The sequence below is a fragment of the Pelodiscus sinensis genome, chromosome 3 (assembly GCF_052426305.1).
Source record: "Pelodiscus sinensis isolate ZL-2025 chromosome 3, ASM5242630v1, whole genome shotgun sequence".
Classification (NCBI taxonomy): domain Eukaryota; kingdom Metazoa; phylum Chordata; order Testudines; family Trionychidae; genus Pelodiscus; species Pelodiscus sinensis.
This window is the reverse complement of record NC_143054.1, coordinates 129,339,773-129,351,955: the sequence shown is the minus strand read 5'-3', so window position 1 is coordinate 129,351,955 and position 12,183 is coordinate 129,339,773. Positions and strand designations below refer to the sequence as shown.

The following is a 12,183-nucleotide window of genomic DNA, read 5'->3' as shown; positions in this document are numbered from 1 at the left end:
CTATTACTGTGTTGTCCTGTATTTTCTTGTGTGTCATGCAACCACTACTGTCATCTTCAGATTATTCCTCAAAAAAATTTTCTGATTTGCTTCCCAGTGAATACTTATACTTCACCATTTTTCCCTCTTTAATTTGATTTTGGTCCCTCAAATATCTTCAGTATTTTGTTTCAATTTTCTAATATTTGAACTAAACATCATCTTTTGGGTCTTCAGCTCACTGAGTAACTATAGAGCTTTTCAATTAAACCACCTCATACGTGGTGTCAGTGATCATGCCCTACGGTGTTTGGACATATGCCTGGATCATCACCTTTTTTGTGATAAAATTGTTCTCCTTATTGTACCAGGAAACTGCTTTTAATCTTGTTTTTCTGCCCTTTTTTTCTTAGTTTTTCTTACGTAACTTTATTTTTACGTTATTATAGTTAAAAAGTAGCCTTGAGTCTTCCACTACTAAGTTGCATTTATTTTGGCTAGTTTTCTCAACGTATTTGTTTTACTCTTGCCATTTTTGTGCTTTTGTGCCTGAGACCAAAAAGCAGATTCAAATGTTTCTTCTAAATTTGTGCATAAAATATCAATTGCGGATATCAGTGACCATTAGGTTAATTTTTTTTGTTTTAACTTTCTGGATGGTCACCACTATAATTGTCTCTGTAGCTGTTGAGGCCTAAATAGATAATTTCCAATCTGTTTCACCCAACTATATAAACATGACACGTTTTGTTTTGTTTTTGCATGGGAATTTTGCTCCGGACTTTTTTACCAAATACTTAAATGCTCCTTTCTGGGTGCTGACAAAAGCCTTACACTAATGAACAAGTGTGTTTGTTATGGAGAAAGAGCCAGGGAGAGGACCTGACTGTGATGGTAGTTTTGAGATTTTAACTATTCTGACTGAAAACAATAAGCATTTTTTAAATGACACTAAATATGTGGCATTTTCATTAATTCTAAGTCTTAACGCTAAAAGATGCAAGATTTGCATTGTTCATCACATTTTTGCTGAACATTATTTTTAATATTAATACTGTTTCTAATAATCATTTCTAACCAGGTCTTTGTCTGGAGAAAAGAGTATTCTATAAGCTCATTTCTGGACTTCATGTTAGCATCAATTTACATCTGTGTGCAAATTATCTTCTTGAAGGTAATTTATATTTTTATGTAAGAACTCTGAAAATATTTGTCATCTTAAATGGTCATTGGAAATATTTGTTTGTGTGTGGAGGGGTGTGTGAAGCCTATCAGATGTGTGTATGTTGGAAACACAGTTTGTGTATTTGTGCAGTCTGTGTGTTTGGCTATAATGAAAATTCATCTTTCCCTTCTTTGCTTAGAAACCTGGGGGAAGCCTCGTTGGGGACATAATGTCAAGGAATTTATTCATCGCTTTGACCCTCTTGAAACAAAAGGAGAAGGACCAAGAAGGCTAAAGAATTTATATTTCTTATATTTGATTGAGCTGCGTGCTTTGTCAAAAGTTGCACCGTACTTTGAGCGTTCAGTTGTAGACCTTTACACTGGAAATGTCCAAGAGGATGCTGACTCTAAAACCCTCTTACTAGACATCTTCAGAGATACAAAGTGAGACATGAGATTTTACATTAGTATTTCAGGAATCTTCCAGGAAAAGAAGTGACTTTTGGGTTAATAGGTTTGGGGAAGCCAGATAAAGAAAATGATGGACAAATTAATGAGGAAATGAGTTGGAAGGGTGAATTGGAAAAAAGGAGGGGCTTAAAAACAAAAGGAGGAGAAAAGGTTTCTTGTTAGAGCCAGTAAGAAACATTTTAAAAATCCGACCCTCATTTTTCCATGTGTTGTTCAAAATAGATTTGTTGGTGTTGAATATAAAATATACATAATTATGTTGAAAATTAGAAAAATGTAGCATCTAATCATTAGCAAAGAGCCTGCTGCTTAACCCAGTTTTCACAAGTAGGTTATCCCCTGTTTCTCAATTTCCTCTCCTACTCTGACTGCTACTTGGGATTTCCCTAACCACCTAACCCATATTTTCATTGCTGCAAGTCACCTCCTTTACACTTCTGTTATGTGACTCAGCCTTCTCTTTCATTTTGCTTTGCATTGGAAAAGCTCACATTGCTATTCATTACCTAAATCTAGGTTGCGTCTACATTACAACAGAAAGTCAACTTAAGCTATGCAACTCCAGCTACATGAATAATGTAACTGGAGTCACTGTACCTTAATTTGAGTTAGCACGGAATCTGCACTGCGGGGGGGTTGGGGAGAGAAACTCTCCCATCTACTTCCCTTACTCTTCTTGTCTAGGGTAGAGTAACAGGGTAAATGGAAAAGTGATCTCTGGTTAATTGGGCTTCTCTTAACTAAACCCACTAAATTGATCGTCAGTGAATCAGTCTCTGAGTGTTGATCCAGGCTGTAGAGTAGATGTAGCCTAAGATATTTTAGGCTATATATTAATACGGATTAATGCACACTTCACATATGGAAAAAGATTTTGATGGGGGGGGGGCTTTGTGATTTACTATGTTCATAGTATGCATTTGCATTAATCAGCACCAGCTGCACAGGCTCTTGTATCATATCTTAAATGAACTAGAAACTTCCGAGTAATTATAAAATAGTAGAGTGATACTGTAAAGATAGATGATAAATTGTAGTGTATGCTGATTTTTCTTTATAATTTTCTGTTTGAGCAGATCCTTTCCAATGCACTTTGATGAGAAGTCAATGTTTGCAGGAGATAAAAAAGGGGCCAAATCTTTAAAGGTAAAGTCATAAACACATCCTTAATGTACGTTTTTAATTATTAAAATCCAGGATATTATTTACTTATGTAACCAAACTTGTAATAAGCTTTCACAGGAGTGTAACTGGAGTAGATGCAGAGAAAGGATGACCTTGTAAAAGAACATTACTTAGATAAACCTCTAACAAATTGATCTAATTTCATCTGCTTGGCAATAAAGAAGATTGTGACAAATCAAAAAATGATTTTTAATGCTGCCTACATATTGCTTTGCTCTTGTATCCTCAGCCTGGCAGACTGAAATCTCTACTGGAGTGCATTGCTCTGACACACAAATACTGCGGCAAGATAAATATATGAAATCAGTATTAGTAATAGAAACAGTATAATTTTTTAAATAGGATATTTCCCATAAGGCATTATCTTGTCTTTAATCAAGGTATAATACAGTTCTGAACAAACTTAAGTGTGATTTTCATTATAGGAAACTTTGATTCCTAGAGGCAGCTGATTAATCTTAAGGATGTTAAGGACTAGTCAATAGTCCAGTCGATTTCTCCCTCCCTTCCCCCCTTGCTGCCTCTATTATATAGAGGCAGCAAAGGTTGGGGGAGAGGGGTTACTTCAAAGAAGCAGTGCCGCCCGAGCCCAGGCTCTGTTTGAAACATCTTGGCAGCATTTCAAAGGGGCAGCACCGCATGGAGCTGACCCCAGGCTCCATGTGGCGCACTGCCCCTTTGAAATGCCACCTCAGTGTAAAGCGGCAGTGCCACGTGGAGCCCAGAGTCAGCTGGGAACTCCCTAGCTGACCCCAGGCTCCCTGCGGCATTTTTGTGGAATCCGGGATCAGCTGGGGAGTCTCAAGCTGACCCCAGCTCCGCGTGGCATTGCAAACCGGCAGCGCAACATGGAGCCCGGGGTCAGTGGGGGACTCCTGCTGACCCCAAACGCCATGCAGATGCTTCTGCTTTGAAATGCACAACAGTCCTCGCTGGGGGCTCTTGTGCATTTCAAAGCTGGCATACCGTGTGCAGCCTGGGGCCAGCAGGAAGTCCTGCTGGCTCCTGGCTGCACGCGGAGTTCCACATTCCTCCTTTGAAATGTACAGGAGCCCCAATAGGGGCTCCTGTACATTTCAAAGAAGGAATGCAGAAGTGCCTATCAACTAGTCGGTGGAAATTCCATTGACTAGTAAATTAACTGCATTAAAGTATTGTTTGGCCTTTTGTTCAGATTTGATTTACCCACACCATATTGTTAGTTGAGGCAGAAACGCGGATCACTGAATTAGTGAACATATGTTCATCATATGATTGTTTCAGTTATATTGTGGTGATTTTTTAAACAGGGGATGTGTACAAAGCTATTAGAGCAGTCAGAAAATTAGTTAGGCCCAGCAGCTACTAACTTGATAAAATGCTGGGTAGATATGGATTCTATTTGTGTTCTCTACTAATTTTGTCTCAAGTGAGTTGACAGGCTGTCTACTTACACTGTGACATACAGTTAGCTGCATATTCATATTTTCTGCTGACCATCTGTTTTGTAATTCTTTACATGAAATATATTTAGTGAATTGGAGTTGTTATTCCTAATCTTGTTTTCCCCATTTCCTCATCTCAGTAATAATACTTGACACACACATGGTAGACCTCTCTGTAACTGGATATTTAACTGGATGTTGTGTGTGCAGCCCACCTTACTGAGTCCTGTGTGCTTTTTCAGATGCTTGAACCTGATCGGTTGGTATCTGTAGGCACACACTCAGGCTGCAGATCTTCTGCTGGGACCTTGCTGTCCAACTGCCTTGCCCCTGAGACTACTGATCACAGTTCCCACGTTGCATACCTTGCCCTTTCCCATAATTGCAGCCACATGTTTTACAATTTACATTATTAGGGGCATGTGATATTGAAAGCAAACACACATAGGCTTTCCTCAGTTTCCCAGTCTGGAGTGTTCTTTGGCGTTTAAAGTTCTCTAGGTGTCCAGGAGCTTTCTGCTCAAATCCCAGTCCCTCTGCAGAGTCTTATAGCCCATCTCCTGCTCTAGGTAACCTAGCTTTTCCTGACATTTACTTGTCCCACAGATAAACAGGTCACCCTTGCTACAAAAATATGCCCCTCTTTCTTGCTCAAAGCTTCATATCTTGCTTTGTGAATTTCTTATGTCCCTTAGCAACATCTGGTTTCTTCCTTCTGCTACTGAGGATTTTCTACTTTATACTCCTTACAGAGAAGTTAGAGGAGGCCGCTTCTCTTAACTTTAGCCAACTCATTGTCCCAAGGTATTTCTTCCTGATAGGCAAACATTAATGTTAAATCATTTACAATTATCTCTGATCTGGCAGAGACATGCTATAGCTCTTGTTAGCAATTAAGGAACTCCCCATCCATGTAGAGACATTATATGATGCAATTTTATTTCATAACTGCTTCATAACATCAACCAGAATTCTTTAGATTTCCAGAATAGTAAATTAGGAAGCCTGCTTCTTGCTAAATTGATAAAATACAAGACTCCTTTTAAAAGCTTAACTTAGCATGAAACTTTTTTTGTGTTTATTAGGAAGAATTCAGATTGCATTTCAAAAATATATCCCGCATAATGGATTGTGTTGGATGCGATAAATGTAGATTATGGGGCAAACTGCAGGTAGGTTGTATTTTGATTTCCTGTGTATGCATATCTTTTTTGGGAATGTAGAAATTTATGGGCTGTTACTGTTCAGTTCTCTGTATACATGTGCTATTATTCAAATCTATAGTTCATGTTCAAAAGAAGTTCTAGAAACTATTAGCATTTGCTATAGTTATTTTGCTGATAAAGATGTATAGGAGCCCAATGTTATGAAACACAATTTTCAGGAAACCTCAAAGGCAAAATTTCATGAGTGATGACTTTTATTACCATCATCAGACTGTGGTCTAATATGTAGTAAATTAACCTTGTAAAATCTCCTTTTGCAAACAGGGTATAGAAAGATTTCTTGGCATGTATAACAAATGTAGTATTGCTATCTACATGCATTCAGAAATCATCAGATTGGCTTAAGAATACTGCTGTCTGTGCTTTCTATTTTCTGCCTCTTTAGGGTGTCCTCCGCACTTCATGATTTCACACTTCTCTCTGCAACCATAAGTGTCAGAACCTTTTTTTAAATGCAAGCTGAGGTTAGCATGTATTCTTTAGCCTTCAGAAACTGCAGCTTAAAGATAAGCCAAATGTTACTAGACTCTCAATAAAATTGCAGGAGTTGGCAACGCTTTCAGAGTCTTGATTTCTGCAGATTTAATTTTAATTAAAAGAAGAATCTAACATTACTAGTGCTGAGTGTTAGAGTCTCTAAAATGTGAACTAAGAATAACCAATACTATCAGAGCAGTAGCTGGCATCATACCACAAGGCACATAAAAGCTCCATTCAGCCTCTTTCAGCAAAATAAGTGGAAGAGCAAATTCAATGGCCTTTGCTAATTCGTTAGGACTCCCTTCCCCCTCACTGGCTTTCCTGTGCTTCTATTACCCTTTTTCTCCTCATGAGAGTCCAATTGAAGCCAGGTACACATTCCTACTATCCCGAAGGGGACAGCTATAAGGGGATGCTTCCCCAGGCCATCTAAGTGGGGGGAATAGAAGATAATGGGCACTTTAGCACTCTTCAGAATCTCTAGTAGTGACTTTCTAGGCACTAGGGCTACGTCTACACTGGCCACAATTTCCGGAAAAGGGATACAAATCAGGTAAGTCAGGATAGGGAAATCCGCGGGGGATTTAAATATCCCCCGTAGATTTAAATAAACATGTCCGCCGCTTTTTTTCCAGCTTGGGAAGCCGGAAAAAAAGCATCTAGACTGGCGCGATCCTCCAGAATAAAGCCCTTTTCCGGGGGATCTCTTATACCTACTTCGAAGTAGGAATAAGAGATCCTCCGGAAAAGGGCTTTATTCTGGAGGATCGTGCCAGTCTAGACGCTTTTTTTCCGGCTTTTCCCCAAGTCGGGAAAAAAGCGGCGGACATGTTTATTTAAATCCGCGGGGGATATTTAAATCCCCCGCGGATTTCCCTATCCTGACTCACCTGATTTGCATCCCTTTTCTGGAAATTGTGGCCAGTGTAGACGTAGCCACAGAGAGAAGTAAAAGCAGAAACCTTTCCCTGCAAAGGCTAACTTAATAATACTGACAGTGGAGCAAAACTTGTTTGGTGGGGGAGAGGTTTTTGAGGCAGTCATGAGGATGCCTCATTAGGGGAAAGGGGCTGAAGTGGCTTTAGCAGCACTGAAGAGCTGCCCCTTTATCATAGTAGATTTGGTGTGGCAGAGAAGAACCCTTGAATTTGGAAGGAAGTGGCTAGGGAGAGGTAAGATATAAAATTTGATGGTGATGGGAAGAGATTCATAAATTTGAACCTGGGGGGTGTGCATAAGAGACAGAGGGTGAACTTGGTATATAATTGGGGGAGTGCATGCACATTGTTAGATGTGTACTAATACATGTGGGAACATTTTCAGGCATTAAAGAGGAAAGTAGAGTGTTGTCTGTAGACTAGATTTATGCCTGAACAAGTACATTTCTCTTGGAAATTTTGCAAGGGTAAACGATACCGTTTTATTAATAGTTAAATAATTCTGCAATTTCTTTTAGACTCAAGGTTTAGGAACTGCTCTCAAGATTTTATTCTCTGAAAAAGAGATTCAGAACCTTCCTGAGAATAGCCCATCAAAAGGTTTTCAACTCACACGTCAAGAAATAGTTGCTCTCGTAAATGCATTTGGAAGGTAAGTTACCTTCAAACAAAAAGGGTACCTAACCTACAGACTACAGATTTTATGGTTTATTGTTAATAAAATTGGGGGGAAAAAATAGATACTTTTGAGATGACATTTTTTTGGGGGGAAGTGGAGGAGGAAGAGAAGTAAATGTATAAGTATCACTAACACCTTGTGGCTAACTATTTGAGGTAGTGACGATGACAAGTCTCAAAATGTTCATATTTGGATAAATATCCAAGTACCTAGTTATCAGAAATTAAGTTGAGAAATTTCGGCTTTGAATCTCTTCAAGCTTTATCATGATATTTCTGATATTTCCTTTTTCTTTCTGAGCCAGGAATGCTATAAGTGAAGCTTTTTTCTTAGTAGCAATGCGCTTTGTGCACACGTGAAAAATGCGGCACAAGTGCAGAAGTGATACCTTCCATGCACTTTTGCACTGGAACTTTGCTTTAGCAGATTTGATCATCTTTTAAATAAAATAATGAAGTAAGGAAATTATTTTGAAATCCTTCTAACCTCTCACTTAAATAGAGTTGAGTGTCTTATAAGGCAGATTTTTTGAGAAATGTTAGTTTCAAATTATTTAAATCTCTAGTTACTGCTCTTGAGCAAACACTGCAATTTTTTCTTCCATTTATCTTGGCTGTTTTCAACATATACTAATACACTGGGGGGGGGGGGTGTTTGTTTTACAGGCTTTCCACAAGTATAAAAGAGTTGCAGAATTTTAAACTTTTATTACAACGTACTAGGTAATGACGGTTTTTACACATCCAAGTAGTGATGACCATTAAATGACTGCATCAAGCAAAAAGAAATCAATCCTTACAGGACTTGTGTGGAAAATCGATTTAACAAAAATTAACATTTCAGATATCAACTTGAATATTTATGTTTAAAATAGGATTGGTTATTAATTAAAGATATTTATGAATGAAATGTATAGTTTTTAAACATGTAAATTATGCTGATCTCCTGTCTGTCAAGTTTGTCTCCAGTCATTCTTCAGTTGCATTGCCATTTTATATAAATTTTCTTTATTTCACTGTTGTCTTTGATTCAAGGATAATTGTTTGACATTAAATTACTATCCCTGTATCTTAACTGCAATACTGATGTGAACAAACTTGCACTGCTTCAAACAAAAAAAGTGTTTTTCCTTTTAAATATTGTCCATCAGAATATTGTAAGGGAAAGGGAATAGTCACTGCTTGATTCTAACTGACATAGAAGAAAATCCCTTCTTTTATTTTTTGTTTTTCTTCAGTTTTCACTTTATTTCCTATATGGAATAACTGTAAACAATGGAAACTTAATTAATGGAAGCTTTATTTTGTGCTTTGAGGTCCTTGGCACCTCGTTGATGCCAACTGTTTTTCACCATTATCTTGTTTTTAAACTTTCTTGATACTCACATGCACACTCACACATTGTCATAACTGCCTTCTCACCGACAGAATAAGGATGAAAATGATTCCTCTAGAGCCTAAGGCCGGGTGTACCCTAACGGGCAATGTCAAACTAAAGTACACAACTCCAGCTATGTAAATACCATAGGTGTCGACATACCATAGTTCAACTTACATCAGCATCCCCACTGGAGGGGGTCAATGGGAGAATCTCTCTCGTTGACTTCCCTTACTTTTCTTGCTGCAGTGAAGTACTGGAGTCAATGGGTGCACGAACAGCAGTTGATTTAGTGGGTTTTTACTAGACTCACTAAGTCAACCCACAGGAGATCGATCCTCACAGCAGTAAGTGTAGACAAGGCCTAACTCTGCAACCTTGGTCTACCACAGGGGATTGTTAATGAAGCACTGCCTTCTTTGGTCAAACATGCCCTCAGGCCTTCACATTTTCGTCTCCTCCCATAGAATCCACAGGATCAGACTTCAGGAAGTGTTTTTAGCATTACAAAAAGTTAAAATCGCACTTCTTTCTTTCTTGGGACAGCAGAAATGCTTTAAGAATGGATAAAGCATGGATTGGATTTAAAGGGGATTGTTTGTTGAGCTATATGAAAAGTTCAGTGCAAAAAAAACCCAGCTTGTTTTGATAAACTTTTAAAATATATTTTAAGGCAAAACATGTTGACATTTAATATTTTATCTATGCAATCCCTAACCATATCTTCTTCAAAAATATATTCAATGTATTTAATGAAACGGGTACATTATAATGCATCTTATGTAAATTGATTGTTAATTGCCTTCATCAGGTTTCAGAAAGTACTACTGACCAATAGCAACCAACAGTGGTTTACATTTAAAACTGAAGTGATAAATATAAATAGTATTTTTGTACAGCATACTTAAGCTGTGGTAAATGTAATATTTAATGAGATTGTCTGAGTGCAGTATGAATGTGCGTAATGCTGGAACAATATATAGATATGTCCATTCCATATTTTACTTTTAAACTTAAAACAATCTTCACGGAATAAATAAAAAGTGCTCTTAAATCTTTCTCATTCTATCAAATCTTACCCAGTCTTATTGTTTATGGAGCTTATAGTATTATAACTATTGGTCATGTTAAGGTGTGTTAGATTGCATAATATTGCTTTTTACAGTTTAGAGAGGGGGAAACATTGAAAGTGCTATATGTACTGTGTTCTTCTTGTAAGCCTCCTAGCCCATAAGCAAAACTACTACCACTTCCATTTGATTAAAAAGGAAAAAGGTTCTCCTTCTCTTAATTTTTACTTTGGAATCAAACTAGTGAAAACTAAATAACTCATTTTAGTTTCTGATAAATGAATTAGCATTGAAGCTGATATTCAGTCATTTTACATTATTATTTATCCTTGCATAAAAATGGTATAACTCAATAGACATATGGTGGCAGTAATAGAGTAAACTGATGAGAACCTCAAAATGTTAATGTAGGGTTTCCTTGCCCGCTAATCGCCAATATTTTTAGTTCTCAGCCACTAAGCAATAAAATATATATTTTTACTGACTTACTATAGCTGAATGAGACACATGCCATTATTAACCTTTTTGTCATTCTCTTGGCTTTTGGATTAATCATTAAGGGCTAGAGTTGAGTCCTTAGGCTCAAGTGAGGGGTGGTGCACACATGAGATTTAATTGCAGAGTTAATGATGTGTTACTAGGGCCTATCCATGAATAGGCATCTTTTTTGTTATATTAAAATCAACATAAATTAGCTGCATAGCAAATTAGCTCCTGAAAAGAGTTAAACCTTGTTACATTTTCAGCTCATGTTTTTTCCTTGCTTGGAAAGGAAAGTGCTTCAATCCCTTTTGGGGGTATAAATTACTGCCCGCTCCCCGAGTTACGAACGAGTTACAGACCAAAGACTTGGCCATAATTCGAAGTGTTCGTAACTTGGATCCCATAGAGTTACATGGCGACCGCGCTGTTCGTAAGTGCGGATTGCTGTTCATAACTTGGATGTGCATTTACAACTGTTTTGGTTGTAAGTGTGGATGGTCGTAAGTGAAGGTGGTCATAACTCTAGGAGCGGCTGTACTCTTCTTTTCCTCCACCAGAGTTTGGCCAATGTTTATGGACATTGGCACCGTTGCTCTGTACCCACTTCATCCACTTGCTCGTATGGGATGGGATAAGGGATCTTATTGCTGCTAATCTACCCTCATACCCATAGCCATAATCTACATAAGGCTATGGGAGCTGTAAAAAACAGAGTTTATTTCCTCTATTCCTACATGTGGCTGGGTAACACAGAGGATAAATGAACCTTAGAATTCTGCCTGAGAGATTTCTGTGGCATTGGAAGATGGAATTCACCTTCTCAATAACCTAGCAAGTACATTTTAATTTTTATAAGACGGTGGTTCTCTTTTTTTTTTCTTTTTTTTTTCCTGGATCACTTGAAAATTGCTGAGGGTCTCATCAGATCACTTCATGATCTTTCCAAATGCTGTTTGTGCTGTTAGCTAACTATTGTAAAGTTCTTTGGATAAAAGTGCCATATAAAAAAAAAAAAAACCTTAATGTCACTTTTCTGTTGTACAAATACAAGCACACAATTCATATTTTAGTATCAGTAGGGATCTCTCCCCTGCCACAGAGCTCTGACTGGGAAGGAGGACCATCTCTCCCCCAGCTTCCACAGCTGTGGAGCTGCAGCTAGTTGCCTCTTTTCTGTGGCTGTTGCAGCCTTGAATGTCCCAAATTCCCTCCACCCCTTTTCTCACCCCAGTGCCCCCCACTGAACCTCCTCAATGCCACCATCTCACCTTACATGTCAAGGTCCAGGGTTCAGGTACCTAAATCAGTAGAGCTGCATCAGTGAGACACTAATTATGTAGGCAATTCTTCATTCTCTTGTGTATGGCTGCCCAGGTGCATACCTTTAAAGGGAGTATCAACAGATCACCAGAATGGAGCTTGCAGACAACTGGTGGTCCATGGATTACAGTTTGAGAGTCTCTGTATTAGAGTTATATATAAACTAGTTGAAACAACTGTCCTCTGTCATACCTTTTTAACTATATTTGATGTACATTCTTTAAATGTGTTGCTTATGAAGTTTTGCCATGTGAATCAGATGACATAGTTCTTTCTACATTCATTTAAATTTTAACAACTAAGACTCGCTTTTGACTAAAAATGAGTGTTGCATTGATACTCACGAATTGTAAACTATTTTAGATTGCAGGTAAATGCTGATTA

General features: G+C 38.0%; 1 protein-coding gene across 1 annotated transcript in view; it reads left to right on the top strand.

Annotated features, from left to right (window-relative positions):
• Nucleotides 1–10,487, top strand: part of ERO1B (endoplasmic reticulum oxidoreductase 1 beta) — a 50,308-nt gene extending 39,821 nt beyond the window's left edge. Inside the window, exons 11-16 of the mRNA XM_075924806.2 lie at nt 1,061–1,153; nt 1,344–1,590; nt 2,694–2,763; nt 5,312–5,398; nt 7,389–7,522; nt 8,215–10,487. Coding sequence (XP_075780921.1) covers nt 1,061–1,153; nt 1,344–1,590; nt 2,694–2,763; nt 5,312–5,398; nt 7,389–7,522; nt 8,215–8,275 — 692 coding nt within the window. The 3' untranslated portion in view covers nt 8,276–10,487. The remainder of the gene's footprint in view (nt 1–1,060; nt 1,154–1,343; nt 1,591–2,693; nt 2,764–5,311; nt 5,399–7,388; nt 7,523–8,214) is intronic.
• Nucleotides 10,488–12,183: the final 1,696 nt, after the last annotated feature.